Below are 16,054 nucleotides of genomic sequence, written 5' to 3'. Positions count from 1 at the left end.
CATAAGCTCTCATCTAATATCACTTTTATTAATTGTGTATTCAGCATTCCTATATTGTATTTGATACCAGACAACTGGAAAAATATTTCATTATTCAGATTAATTTCCTCCTTGCTATTTGATTAAAAATTTTGTAACAAGCCAGCTTCATTGAGCCTGCACATCAATAGGTTCACAAATGATGTGTAAATGATTTTTGCGTCATCCAATAATCACATTCCTATTTAAAGACAAACTCTGTATCAACTTGATACTCTATTTTAATCATATTGAATCTTATACGTGTTATGTATACTTTGACTAAAAATGGATCATAAACTATGAGAAATGGCTGTGGGGTGTGGTGATTGGTGAGGGGGTTTAGGCTATTTGTAAATTTTTAGTGAGAGGATAAATTTGTGCAAAGCCAAAGTCATTTGAAATTCTAAACGTTGTGGTAGATGTAAAGTGGAAAAAGACAGTTAAAAAAATCTGTAAAAGATTTTGAGAATCAGAAGAATTTATAAATAAAATAAATAAAGGTTGCACTAGTTATATTCAAAAAGTACTATTTAGATTAGTGAATAATAAAATGTGTGAAAAGTTAAAAGGAGATTAACATACATATATTATTGACTGTTTCCTCAAAAATTCAGTTTCCTATAATTAAAAAAAAATCCTTTAAAGATGTAGTTTTTTTTTTTTCAATGTGATTTGATTTTTTCAATGTGTATGAATGTATTAAATTGTTGATTAGCATGATCCTTTGTTGGTGGAAATTTGCAATGCAATACAAGACTTGTACGCTTTTACACATGATTCTATTCCATTTCTATCTGTCTGTCAATACTAGTATTTATTTAATTATTGCTCTTGGTTACCTGCAATATTTACGTATAACATTATTTGAGTTAAACCATACAAATCTCCTGTGACCCAGGAGATTTGTTTTCCAGACAAAGGTACAGTTCTGTGTGACGACAGGACAATTTTTTATGTATTGCAGAGCCCTCATCACACCCACATATTACCTTATTTATTGTAAAAGTGTATTTTACTATCTGAAATCATTTTACAAATAAAAAAAGTTTTTTTTCAAAATAGACAAAAAATTAATGTGAAATAGATTGATATTTCTTATTTCTACTTTATTACAATGTTCAATAAAAACATAGTAAATTTTCTATAATTATTTCAATGTATTTATCTGCTAAGAAGAAAATAGTACTCGTAATATTTTTTTTTAATAGAGTGATAGAGTAAGATACAAAATTAAAATGTAACTCAAACTTAATATTATATAATATATAAAATTGAATATACTATGTGAAAATAATTGATAAAATATTAATTCGTAAAGAAATAGTAAAAATAATCTGTGTTAAATTGTAATTGATTGCAGAATATCTTAATGTAATATTTTATTATTTCTGCCATGCAGATTTGCATTTTTATGTAAAATAGGGTAAGCAGTACAGTTGTTAACATCCTTAAGGACTTTGTGAATATAATTTGCATAATTAAATATTTGATTAATTTTCAACATTTTTATGGAACTGATACAAAAACCTTGAATAATGATTTTGTTGTTAAAAATATTAAATGAAATAGTAATTTTTCATTTATATTTTATCAACTGTGTGCAATGATAATAGACAGACATTGACCCTACCAAACAGTCATTCATTGAAACCCTAGAATTGTAGTTATTGGCAGATAGTAATAATACATAATATTTGTTTTATATTATTGCTTTAATGATGTACATACCATATTTTATTTTACCATGATAAATCACTGGAGAATACCAATATAAATGGTAAAAATTTTACTTATAAATAGAATGAATATAATTTTTGTTTTAAACAATACCATTTTTGAATCAAACAATACCATATACGTTCCTGAATCCCATACTGCTCTCTTGAAATTTGAAATAAATAACATGTGGTGAGGGATGTCTGGGACCTTAATGAATTTTATGTTCTCAAGAATTGTCTTAACAATTCTTGGAATGCAATTTATGAGAGTATGTATTAAAACTGCATCCTGATAATGCATGTGCCACATTATGAGACAGTTGAGGTTAAGATACCTAGCAATACAAAAGTGTCTGTACAGGGCCCTGAGGAGCTGTACTGCAAGTTCCTAGAGTTGATCAATATTCCATTATTTAATCAAATTTTGTTGTTTAATTGACGTTTTCATATTGTGTAATGTTTTCCGTAGGAACTAGCAAAAAAGTGTTGAAAAAATGATCATTTTTGATTGATTAATTTAAAAACTGTATTTAGCTCATTCTTAATAAAATAGTCACATTTATTTAAACAATTTTTAAACTTTAGTAATGTGTAATAAACTGTTACATTTATTTTTCAATATGCAAATTTAAAAACTACTGTGGTAATTTTTGACAATGCTGCGAGGACTTTTGGATCCAACACCCCTAGTTTTGTCCTTGGAGTTGGAATTATCAGCAATTTTGATTTTGAAACTGGCAGTCAGTGGATGAGATCTATTTTAATTTCTTTAGAAAGTTTTTTTATGATTTAATCCTTATCAGTAATATATAAATTCTAAAAAACTCATTAAGCAGAAGTAAAATAAGAAATATATTGGTGTGGGATACTAAAACCATTAATTGGCCTGGTTATGGAAAATGTTATTACTGGTTTCAGTTTTCTTTCTGGACTTATCAAATTTTCATTTCATTCTGTGTCGATATGGCTATAGTGGCTGTGCAATTGAAACAATTGATTCAAATGTTTTATTGATAGAAATAACATAACTAAAATACTCATATTTTGTTTCATATTGGCTTAACCTTTTCAGATCATATAGTCTTGGAATTGGTTATGTGCGGCGTCAGTTTTAAAACACTGTTACAAAATCATTTTATTTGGGATCTAAGTCGGTTATTTTTTTTTATATTCACAAAGGAATCAGTTTTATTATACAATTTGAACGATGTTTATACGATATAAAATGTTTTATTTAGACTAGAAAGAATATGACCATTTTTTTCTCAGAAATGTGCTTGTGTGTGTGTGACTTGTGTATTATAATTGCTATGAGGATTACGGATTTATTTATTATTTACAAAAATAGCTTATCTTATTAGCAACATGTTGATGTATTGAGACACATAATAAATTACGATATACGGCACACAAAAAAAAAGAAGGAATCTGTGGTCATAAATACATCACTTTTGCTTGAGGTCTATAACTAACTTTTCTGACAAATGATATCGGTAAACATGTAACACATAACGATTCGTAATGAATAATACTATACAGTAAAAATTGTTTTTTGTCAATCTGAATACCTTTTTCAGTGGTGGGGATTTTTATAAAACGTACTTTTCTGAATCTTCTTTCACTTATACTAACATATGTTACTAATCTGAGATTTATGACATGGGTTTTTCATCATATTTTGCCCAATTTTCAACCGATTTGCTTGAAAGTATTATTTTTAAAATCAGCAAACTATGTTTTATAAACTCAAAACAAAAAAAAATTTCGCTAATAAAAAACGCGGTAGAAATGCGCAAAAAAAATTCTGCAATTAAATTACTGTAATTTTTGTACTGTTTCAATTTTTTTGTTGTTACAGGCATAAAAAATATCCAATCGTAACGGTTTTTTTGCCAGAATCTGTTAAATCTCTTTTAATATACTATAATTTGAAATTTTTTTCACAAGAAGGTAGCATAAGACTATGAAGGGAGGCAATCAGATACCAATATATTTTCACGGAGCGCTAATCAACCGCGGATCATTGTGATGGGAAAAGGTTAAAGATAATTTGTTTTAGGTTGTTCATACATTAAATTTTTTCTCTAAAATCTTTTAATTTTTTTTCCTGAATATAGAAAAGAACACTTTTCTATATGTTAGATCACTTCAATATAAATTCAGAGTCTGAACTTAAATTAATTCCGAAGTCCTCTGCCCTACAGATATGTTTCCTCTCAGTATAAATTGGGCTTGTGTTTCATGATAAGTGATAAATGAAATCCACTCCTGTTATATACATGTCAAGTCTAATTTATTTTTGCTCAGATTTTGTGTTTGTAAGCTAATTAAACTATGCTAAAAGATTATACCAAAATTTTACAGATAGTACAACAGGTTTTATATACGATTTGAATATCCTACTTGTATGTGAAGTGAATGCAAGGAAGGATAGAGATTTGGACTGACTGAGAAGTCATTGACCAACCAAAATCTCATTCTTATTGTTGTTTGCATGTACTTATATGTATGTATATATAAATGTTTGTGGTACTGTAATTCTGTAACATCTGACTTTTTTTTTTACAAAATTATTGTCAATTGATGTCCTAATTACTTCAGCGATTATAGGGATGTAACGAGTTGTCTATATGATAGACAACAGATGAAGTTTTCAAACGAAAAACAAAATTTTCTCAAACTTTTCTCAAGAGGAGTAACAGAATTCCACATTTTTGGAATGTGGAACTATGTGTATAATCTATATTCATTATTAAACAAATAAATAAACATACAGACATATAGCCAGATTTTTCAGTACATTGAGAAATCCCTGTAACTCCTATTTTGAAGGTAATGCAATATTCGGTTTATAAGAATAAATTGTTTACTTTAGAATAAAGAATTAGTTTAGAATTACTAAAGTATTACTAAATTAACAAATAATTACTTGAAGAATAAATTGTTTACTTTGATTGGTATCCCTGCTCTCAAGGTTGCACAGGACACTAATTCATTCTTATTGAAACAAACAGCCATGGCTAATGTGAGCGGATGTAGTTACTGTGTTGAGGAGAGTTGGTGACTTGTTTTTGGGTGTTTGAATGACAACACATGGAGCAAATAATGCCACAAATAATGAATGCATTTTGTGAACTCTTTAACAAAATCCACTTTGTTAAGCAGTAATGCTTGATCAGAAGTGTGTTTGCTTCCAGTAGTGTTAAAGACAGGCCGTAGGCCAAAAGAAACAACTCACCGGGTTGGTCTAATGGTGAACGTGTCTTCCCAAATCGGCTGATTTGGAAGTCGAGAGTTCCAGCGTTCAAGTCCTAGTAAAGTCATTTATTTTTACACAGATTTGAATACTAGATCGTGGATTCCAGTGTTCTTTGGTGGTTGGGTTTCAATTAACCACATATCTCAGGAATGGTCGAACTGAGAATGTACAAGACTACACTTCATTTACACTCATACATTTCATCCTCATTTAACCTCTGAAGTATTATTTGAACGGTAATTACCGGATGCTAAAACAGGAAAAAGAAGGCCAAATGAAAAGATACAAATGCTAACATGTATTATCATCACTGATTTGACTGGTTACAATTACCTGTTGGGCCTGAATCAGAAAGTAGCTCTAAATTTTCACAATACGAATCAATCGGTCAGTGGATGTGTGACATAATTGTCATAGTAGACAGGTGTTGTATGCCTTTTAAGCAGAATATCAATAACCATAAAAATATCAAGTGTACCAAAAAAATGTTTTAGACTAGGTATTCTTAAAAATTATATGAATTTTTAATATTATTTTTATTTATTTTGACTGAAGTTGAAGTAAAAATGGCAAAAAACTTTTCTGGCTAGACAGGACAATGTTGCTGGCGTTTTCTTGAAATGCTGTTTAACCTAAGTCTAAATTGTGGCTAAGATTATATCAGATTATCAGTTTAATTCATCATTAAGTTATTAAAAATGGATAATCCATCAGGAATGATGCCTGGATATACAGAGTAATTTGTTATATTTATAGAATATTTTTTCATATTGGCAACACTGAATAGTCCGTGTATTTTTTTATGATAAGGAATGATTTTGTAACATATGGAAATGCCATTTCTGACCAGATTTATAATCAAGGTTATTTTACATAATTTCATTTATGTAAACACTAAAAGATATACAGTTTTCATATTTTTTATTTTTGTTTTTAAAAGTATAACTTTTAAATGTATTTTATGTAATAGTAGTAGTTGTATTATTTATACAAACATATATCTTATTTATCAGTTTATTGTTAATGAGTTTTGTACTTTTTATGTATTATGTAGGTGTTTGCTCAAGCATTTCCTGCTGCAGCGCTGTTTCTTCTTGGTTTACGTATGGTTGGAAAAGTACAGAGGCTACGTGGAATTGATCTACTTGTTGTTATCATGCTTTGTACAGTAAAACTGTAAGTTAATGTTATGTTATTAAAAATGGTTTGATGTTAAGTTAGTGTTTTAATACTATTATATAATTCTTTTAGTGTAAATTATACCACAGTACTATAAGACAGGTTGTACTTTTAATTTAACAATATTCTGTTTAATTAATTGAGTGATCAAAAATATGATTGGTAGAATGAGCGTGTTAGAAGAAATTTTAATAACCTATCACATCCATTTTGATAGTATTCTTCACTTATGGCATAATAAAAAATTAAAGCACTGGATGTAGGGAAACATTTATTATGATTATTTGAATTTTGTATAATAAATAGTTAATTTGCTGAAGTTATTAGTCATTATAATTGTTAATTTGTAGACTCATAAAACATTATGTAATTAGAATACTAAATCAAATGAAATATAGTGCCAACTAATTTTTGGGTTTTTGATGGTGTTTTTATGTTACTTGATAGACAGATATCAATTACTTTAGCAAATTTCTCATAATGATTTTGATTTTAAATTAGTAATATCAAAAATATTAAATTATAATAGCCGATAAATAATTTATTATGCAAAATCTTTTCCTCTAGCTTTTTGAATTGTTTCATCAGCGTTATGGATGACCTTTCCACTCTTTTCTTCATCAATTTCATCATGTTTCTTGCCTTAAATTCATAAACATATGCCTTATTTTGTCTGTTGATGACTTTTTTCATAACAAAAACAAGTTTGTGATGAGTTTCAGGTGTAGTTTCTTCTCTTGCATAAAGAAATTGAGTAATTGAATGCACCTCATTTGAAATTGATATGGCTATTTTAAACAAATATTGCAAATGTTTATTGTTGAAATGAAAGCCTAATAAACTTGTATTGCATTGTCGTAGCAACTTTATCAACTGTTAAAAGAAAAAAAGAAATTCCTTGCAGTTTTATAAACCTTGTGTGTTTAACTATATTTTGGAGTAATCATTTCAAATGTATATTGTACATAAACAGTCAGGGATAAGCATAATGTGTGTGAATAATATGCAGTGTTGTTTAATAAATAAATATATATTGAACATTAACACTGCATTGGCTCAGAATTTTGATTTTTGTTATAGTACTACTTTTTTGTATATACAGACTATAACTAGACTATACTTCAGCCCAATGACATACTTTCTATTCGACTCCTTTACTTTGAAGTAATGTAACATCTATGTAGTGTTCCTCAGTATTTCAGATTCGATTGTGGGAAAACTTTGTAACAGATTTTCTTTGCTCCCTTTTAAATGCAAGTTTGGCAATGTTTTAGCTATGTCCTGATTACTCCTTATCTAGTACTGTGGAGGCAAAACTGTCTCCTAGTTGGATCTTCAGGTAGGGACTACCTAATAAAAGGTACGGAATTATATGAACATGTTGCTCAGGTCAAAAAGTAGAATGTTAAAAGTATAAATAAGACAGAAATTTTAAATAAGTGTTAAGTAATTTAAAATGGGAAATAGGTAGGTTAGTAAGTAAACGGTGTGATATGATTGTAACAGTAAGATTAGATTAGTAGGAGTTAGTGAGGTAAGTGGAAAGAAAAGTGTGATTGTTGATTAGGAAATTGTAGAATAGTTAAAAGTCAGATAATAAATAAAGGAGTTTGTATTAACTTGTGTCACACCCTACATTTTTTAGTCTTGGTTGCACCTGCATTCTTCAGATGCATATGTATAATTTTTCCTGTTTAAATACACTAGTGTTCTAATTACATATTTTTTAATATAATGTGTTATAAAATAGTATAAATAATGTTTATGGCTGTATAAAAATTAGTTTTTGTATGAGAACACAGAACATTCATTAATTTTTTAAGATTTTCAAATAAAATATCTCTAGAATAGAGTAAAACCTGGCAACTAAAAACTTTAGTCTCCAACTTAGATTAAAAAAAAACGTAAAAACTATGTATGTACTCCTTTAATAAACATTGTATAGAAATAATAAAATTGTTCAAACTTGAACAAAATTTTACAATTTTTTTTAATCAGTTTTATTTCTCAACGTAACAAGTTGTTTTCAGCAATTCACTCCCTACATTACAAACTAAGTTTCATGTCATTACAGGTAGTAAAAACTTATATAAAATGAAGTAGAAAAACCACAGAAAAATGCTGGATCAAAACGTCATCATATTGAGCACAATTACATATTTTCCTTCCTATCGGTTTTTTTTATAGAAATCAGTATTAATTTTCATTTCTCCTCTTATACAATCAATCCACAATTTTCATGAGCATTCCAATCATTTGGGCTTTCGACATTCCACACAAGCATGGGATGTTGTCATCGTAACTTGTAAGCACACTAGAAATAGTACTTTTTCATTTCTGACTTTTTCTTTTTACTTTACTTTTTCATTTTGGAATTTCGAACTCATCAACATTCTGGGATTTACCTTCCTCCAGTAGGATTTAAAGCAGGATTTGTAAGAAACTTTTGGAAATCTTTTAGTAAGGTTTTATTCATGAATTCTCTGCTTGGTGTTGTTTGTGTGGAGTAATTAGCTGATAAGTCAATTTTTTTTACAAAACACAACCCTATTTCAATTTCAGTATTTAAAAAAAAAATTTGTGAAATAAACAAATTTGTAAGACTTACGTTTATGAATGCAGAAAAAAATAATGAAAGGCCATCTCTCACCCTTCTGGTTTGAAGAAATAACACTGCACATAAAGTCCATGGTATTGCTTCACCTTTCGTTTTATTATAATAGTGAATTATCTCTGGTTTCTTGCTCTCTTCATTCACACTTTTTCTGTAATGCATTCTAGATATTAGATTCACAAATTTATTAGGCTATGCTTTTTTTGGGAGAGCTAAGTATTTTTTCCTTTGAGAATCTGTATTTCATGTCCAACAAAGTACTTTTTAGTGTTTATGAATTCAGGAACAAGATTGCTATATTTTTTCCATTTTTCCAATATTGGTCTACTTTTTTCCTTAATTCCATCACTACTTCATATGAGTTGAACCAATTATCAACTGTTATATTCTTGTTGCAGGTATACACAAATTTATGAGGCTATGCTTTTTTTGGGAGAGCTAAGTATTTTTTCCTTTGAGAATCTGTATTTCATGTCCAACAAAGTACTTTTTAGTGTTTATGAATTCAGGAACAAGATTGCTATATTTTTTTCCATTTTTCCAATATTGGTCTACTTTTTTCCATAATTCCATCACTACTTCATATGAGTTGAACCAATTATCAACTGTTATATTCTTGTTGCAGGTATACATGAGTGTTGCTAATTGAATTAGGCTCTGTGTAAGGCCTACTTTTATTCTTTTGCATTCTACTTTTTATTCTTCTGCACATAGGGTTTCCCTGTCTGAATTTTCCCCTTTTTAAATATAAGTGTTATGTAGATATGAGATTTTGGTGTTGGCCAAGCACATAAGTTTGATCCTGTATTTTGCAGGCTTTTTTGGTATCTAAATGTGAAATTTGCAATTTCCTTTAAAGGAACAAGTGATTCGTTGATTGTAAGAATTCCACTTAGAGTATATAACTGTGTACTATAGGAAATAAATTTTTTTTAAATGTGGCTAATGGCTGCAGTGTGATGTGTAGCTAACCTTGTTAGGCAATCACGAGGATTGTCAAAGCGTTATGCAATTTTGATGCAATAAATCTATTGTATAACCAACAAATAAAATCTCACTTAATAGGGGAAAACATCACAACAGATATCTTACCTGCCATCCCAACCCCATTTTCCCACAGACTGGGCTAGGTCTGGGATGCAATGCCCTAGAGCTGTCCAACCAAAACACATTTTTTTTAATAATAAACAAATGTAATGAAGTGCAGGCCCAAAAATCACCTCCGGTGTTCTTTCTTCTTGAGAGGACGACCCCTTAAAGGATTTCAGCCCATTCTGAGCAGAAAGAGAGAGCATCACGGAAAATAAGCTCATTAGTGCATCATTTTGATGGGTCCCTATCATTAAAAACCACCATTGGATCAGAATGCAGTCAGATTTCACCACATGAATCAGCGCCACTTTCTATTTATAACCCGTCAGCTCATTAGAATCATCCAGCAGCAAAGGACACAAGTCTGTGTACTGTGATTAATAGTTCCATTGCAAATATGTTGTTCGACATAGTAGGACAAAAAATTTTCACCTAAAGTCATATTGAAATAGTGACTTTATGTTTTCCCTATCTGATTTCACACAACATGAGTAACCCAATAAAAGCAAGCAACTAATCCTTGGTTAGGTCACCGTGGTACAGTTTTTGTTTTATCATTTTTCAGAGTAACTCTTTTATTAGATAAATGATGATTCAGTTATTTCATTATTTCATCAATCAACTTTGAATCAAAGAGATTTTCCCAAACATCTCTCTTTTTGTTGGTGAGTACCTAGTACTTGCTTCATGTGGTGAGACAATCCTAACAATTTTTTGATCGTATTATAAGCTGGACCTTTACCTCTGTTTGGTGGCTTCTTAGTACGTCCTGTTCAGTGGTTATTAATTCCTATTCATAGCTGTTCTTCCCTTTTTAAATTAGTGATCCATCTTCAGCTTCCTCCTTCTAGCATCCTTATGTTCTCCTCTTCATTGTCTTCTTTATTGTTACTTTATAGAAGAGCTTGTTCTTCATCATCATAGTAAATTGCCCGGTTTTGTTGCACCCTCATCCATTCTCCCTGCTCCCTCATCGATCTCACCAACATCTCTCTCTCTCTCTCTTTCTTTCTTTCCAGATTCCTCATCTTCTTTTGCAAATAATTGGCGTACTCTGTCCACGAAGTTGGGGTCTTCAGTACAGTAAAGTCTTTCACTAATCATTCTACAATAAATATAACCAAATTTAAATAGTAACAGTAATAATAATAATAAAAAATAAATAAAATCAGGGGTACTAACATTTAGTATGAGAGATGGAAACATAATTAAACGCAATTTGAAACGAAAAGAGGCAATGTAAGAAAATAAATGCTAAGTAAAAAGAGTTGTTTCAAAAATAAAGATGTTATCACTTTTTGTTGTAACCAACAGTTTAAAAAAAAAGTATGAAGAGAAGGTACCTCACGATATACCAGAATAAAATACATACCTGATGGTGGGTGGGTGGTGATTGATAAGATGACCCCAACCTTGGTGATAAACTGACTGAAGAATACAAAAATAAAAGGAAGCTGAAGAATCTCAGTGGTGCCAACAATGAAACTAAATATCCCGTATGCGACTGGTAGTCACAGGTGTGACCCAGTGTCACAGGTGTGATGGATTAAAGTGGTTAAAAAGATAATACTGTGAGTTGCTATTACATAATATGAAGTACGTTACTTATACACAAAAAATTATATTTTGGCAGTTCCTAAATCCAGGTTAGTGACTTTTTGGTGCTTGTATTTACCTTTACAGAAGAGTGTTAGAATTTGAAAAGTACCTTGACTCCTGATCTATGAACAACTTATAACAACTCTCACACTTTATTAAAAGTAATTGATTGACACCACATAAAGAAAAGGATATTTATTGTGTATGAAATTGTTTATATATATTGTGTATTGACTACTATAACAGCTTGTTTTTATTACTTGTACTATAAATTGCCCCTTACTCCCAACAGATGTTCTTGCTTTCCAAAGTTACTTTTAACTGTTTCATTTTTACTGTATTTACAGGCATAAATGCATTTATTAGGGTCAATACAGTGTTTCTTAATGTAATGCAGTTTTGCAGCAAGGATTTAAGATTTTTAAATTCTAAATTTTCTAAAGTTACTCAATCTTCTTGGTGAACAATTTTTTACAAAATTTATTTTAACATTGTAAAGAAAAATTTCTGTTTATTGTGATTTTGTGTTGTGTAGGATGTAGTTACTTATCATCATGATGATCTTCATTCTCATGGTATAGATCAAAGGCTCATTCTGGCTAAAGAACTATAATCTACCTTTCCTAGGTCTACTTTTATGTATTTTGCCCCAAGCTTGTAATTTGAAACTAAATAAGGCAACTTTTCATCTGACATCCTTTGAAGATGACTAATAAAAAAAATAAGGAACACTCAAAAGAATAAATACAAATTAAAAAAGTAGTAAAAAAATCTTAGAATCTATGTTGGTAATTTCTCAACGATTGAAAATGTCTGCTGCTTGTCTATAACAATACATTCTGAGGCAGGTCAAGCAGGATGATAACAATACCATTTCCTCTGTGAATTTCATTTCTCTTCTTTTTATCATTGACCCAGCTTTTACATTGGTGTTATTTTACATTTTTTGTGCTTTTACTTTTTTTAAATTATTAACTTGTGGGTAAATTACCAGCAGAATTAGAGTAATTAATATTTATCTTTGTATACATTTATATTTTTAGTGATATAATGGAAGAAAATGGGTATTTAGCTATCTCTTTTAAAGATTCAAAGAATTAAAATCCAAAGAGGTGATTATTTTAGAACAGAAACTGGAAATTTTGAAACCAAGAGACTCCGTTATGAAGCTAGGTGTGATAAAAGCTACAGAATGTAAATTTTGAAATGATAAGCTTAATTAAATAAAAATCAAGCTGAAGTGTTTGAAATAATAAGTGATGCCATAGAATAAGTTAGAAATCATGAAAACTTTTTTTCCAAAATAGAAACAAATTTTATGGATTGTTTGATTATCAGTTATAATCAGCTTCTAATCAGGCAACTATTTCTTCAGAGTAATTTCCAATATTTCAGATGTGAAACTGAGGAAACATTCTTTTGTCAGCACTGCTTAATAGTTATGAAGATGAATTGGATTATACAGTTATTATATAATATGTGAAGTTGTAAGTGTAAGAGAATTTCTTTACATATTAATTAAGTAACAGAGAAATGTGAATATTCAGCTCATTTGATATTAAATGTTCTGTGCTGAAAATATGTGTATCATGGATGTGCATAGCCAAAGAAGAAAATAACGTGCCTGTTGTGACAGATGGTGTAACTGAATTTTTGCACATAAAGAGCAACACAGAATTAGATTGTTCCAATAAATTTCTTGATTTCATAAAAAAATAATACCTGAAGGAGAATCAACCTGGAATCAAATCTACAACAATATGAATATGGAATTCTAAGGAAAAAATTTACAACCATTTCTACAAATGAATTTTATAATTGCAGTGGGATTTACTGAATGAAATTAAATTCAAGTACTAATTTAAAAGCAAACAGTTTAAGGTAGTTAGCAATTTTCTGCATCTGTCTTATTGAGCTGGACACCATATTAGGAATTCTTTATTCCTTATGTAGTGGATCATGTGATGCAAGCAATCATCAGTTCAAAATTACAATATGCAGTTATGAACACCCTGCTCAATGAATAAATGAAATATGTATTCACTTCTTTTAGTATACGAGGTTTGTAAATAAAGTAATGAGATAAAAGATAAATGGTTCACAAAAACTTTTATTTACAATCCAATTATACATGAACTCTCTAACCTTTAAAGTAGTTCCCTTAGGAAGTCACACAACGTTTCAAACGGTTTTCCCACTGTTCATAGCAGTGTTGGAACACAGAAACCGGAATATTCTTCAGATGGTCGGTTACATTTTTAAAAATATTTTCTACTATTCCAAAATGGTGTCCTTTGAGGTGTTTTTTAAAGTTGGCTACAGGAAAAAGTCGCAGGGACTCAGTCAGGTGAATAAAGTGGTTTAAAAGAACTACAGGAATGTATTTCTTTACCAAAAACTCATTAATTGAGAGCGCAGTGTGACAAGGTGCATTGTCATGATGCAGCATCCATTTGTCTTTGGTGGCTGGTCTCATGTGGGCAACTCTTTCCTGCAGTCTTTCAAGAATTTCTCTGTAAATATATTGATTTACAGTCTATACTGTAGACAAAAACTACATATGGACATTGCCATTACTATTAAAGAAACAAATTAGCTTGGTTTTGATTTTTAATTTCCTCATTTTTGCTTTTTTGGGACATGGAGAGTTTGAAGTTTGAAAACTCCTTGCACTGGCGTTTTGTTTCTGGGTCATACTCAAATATCCAAGATTCATTACCAGTAATAACATTTTTTAGAAAATCAAGATCAGTTTCAATTCATCCTAGAAGATCACAGCACACTTCCACCCTGTTGTTTTTCTGTTTAACAGTGAGGTTTTTTGGGACTGAGTTTGCACAAACGTTTTTCATGTCCAATTCGTTTGTCAAAATTTGACGGACTGTGGTACGATTCAAATTCAGTTCATTCTGACAGTTAATTGCCAGTTGTATTATATTAAATCTCTGATTCACTCAACATTGTCGTCACGTTTTGATGTTAACAGTCTTCCGGAGTGTGGATCATCTGCAACTGATTCCTGACCATCTGAAAATGCTTTAAACCACTTAAAAACTTGGGCTCGTGACAGAGTTTCATCTCCACACAGCCTTTTCAATTTTCAAAAATTTTCAGTAGCATTCTCACCAACTTTAACACAAAACGTGATTGTAGAACGTTGCTCATAATTAGTATCACTCATTTTTGTAATACACAACAAAAATTCGTTTCATGAAAAGTTTGTTTACATCTCATGTGGCAACAATAGACTAAAAATATTAGTACCTAATATTAATCATCTGTTTACTACCAAAATGTTAATACCTAATATTAATTATATGTTTACTACTAACTTTACAGTGTTGTCACTTCCTCTGAAAAAAAAAAACTATGCTCATTACTTTATTTACAGACCTCGTATGTAATACATACTATGTATGCCATTTACAAGAGGTTATCTTAATTCCCAATTACTGCAGGTGTTAAAGAAAGTGATCTGTTAAATTCTGGATGATTTCAAAGTATTAACTAACTCTTATATAACCACAATATATATCACAGCCTACATATCACAGATTAATTTATCAAAATCAGTCTTTGTTTCTTAATTAGGTGGTAAAGTAATATTTATTAATTTATAGCTTGGTAATAATTGTTTTATTTGGTTGCTTTGAGCCTGAAGTTTCATACAAAGAAAGTCAGTTTTTAATGTTATTACATTATTGCTCTAATTTTTAGATTTTCAAAGTTCCAAAATTTCATTTTAATTGCTTCTAGTTGTCATGAAACTCCTTTTGTAATTCCTTGTAACCATCTTTAAGGGGGAGAATTGAAGAAGTATTGTGTTTGTATATGTGTAACAGCTGACATGTGGTGGTATTTGGCATTTCTTGAGTAAGAAACTGATCTTTGCCTTGATGAATATTTTTATTTTTTAAATTTGGTATTTATGGAAATGCATGATGTTGTTAAGTAACCAAATATATTTCATATTACTAAATTTCAGTAAATGTTAAGCTTAAGTTATCTTTGATTTCAGTTTGGCTTTACCAGATATAATGAGAGAAGTTGTCAGTACTCTAATGCATGCATATAATGCTAATGCCACTGATATTGCAGACATGAGTACATTTGGATTTCTTTATGGAACAATACCTGCTGCTCCAGCCACATTTGTGTATGCTGTCTCTTATAATATCAATGCTGATTTGGTCAGTGCAGATTATAATTTTTCGTTTGTTATAAGTTGTTTCTGTTGTTACTGCAAGGACTATCCAGAAAGTAAAAAAATACATGCATAAACTTAAGCAATTGGTCTACCAGCTGTAAAATGTTAGTTTCTTACTGGATTAGCTCTGTCTGAGTTAGGTTTTATAACTTAAATTATAAAATTTCTATTTTTATGAACATTAAAGATTGAGTTAGTCACATTTTGTTGCTAGCTTTTATTGACAGTTAACTGGTAATTAATGGTAGTGTACAAGAATTAGTTACATGATGTGAGTGACTGTGTAGATAAATAAAGTAAGTTCTATTGTATGTACTAAATATTGAGTTTTTAATTACTGATTGTTTGAAATTTGTCAAGGCCTG

The 16,054-nt window shown here is 29.9% G+C and overlaps 1 protein-coding gene across 2 annotated transcripts in view; it reads left to right on the top strand.

Annotated features, from left to right (window-relative positions):
- The window catches only part of anchor (integral membrane protein GPR155 homolog anchor), an 88,786-nt gene that overhangs the window by 35,009 nt on the left and 37,723 nt on the right, over nt 1-16,054 (top strand). For both annotated transcript variants that reach the window (XM_075382537.1, XM_075382536.1), the window contains 2 exons: nt 6,053-6,174; nt 15,501-15,672. In XM_075382537.1, the coding sequence (XP_075238652.1) occupies nt 6,053-6,174; nt 15,501-15,672 (294 nt within the window). The remainder of the gene's footprint in view (nt 1-6,052; nt 6,175-15,500; nt 15,673-16,054) is intronic.

The sequence above is a fragment of the Lycorma delicatula genome, chromosome 1 (assembly GCF_047948215.1).
Source record: "Lycorma delicatula isolate Av1 chromosome 1, ASM4794821v1, whole genome shotgun sequence".
Taxonomy (NCBI): Eukaryota; Metazoa; Arthropoda; class Insecta; order Hemiptera; family Fulgoridae; genus Lycorma; species Lycorma delicatula.
The sequence above is the reverse complement of the archived record's forward strand: the minus strand, read 5'-3'. Positions and strand labels throughout refer to the sequence as shown.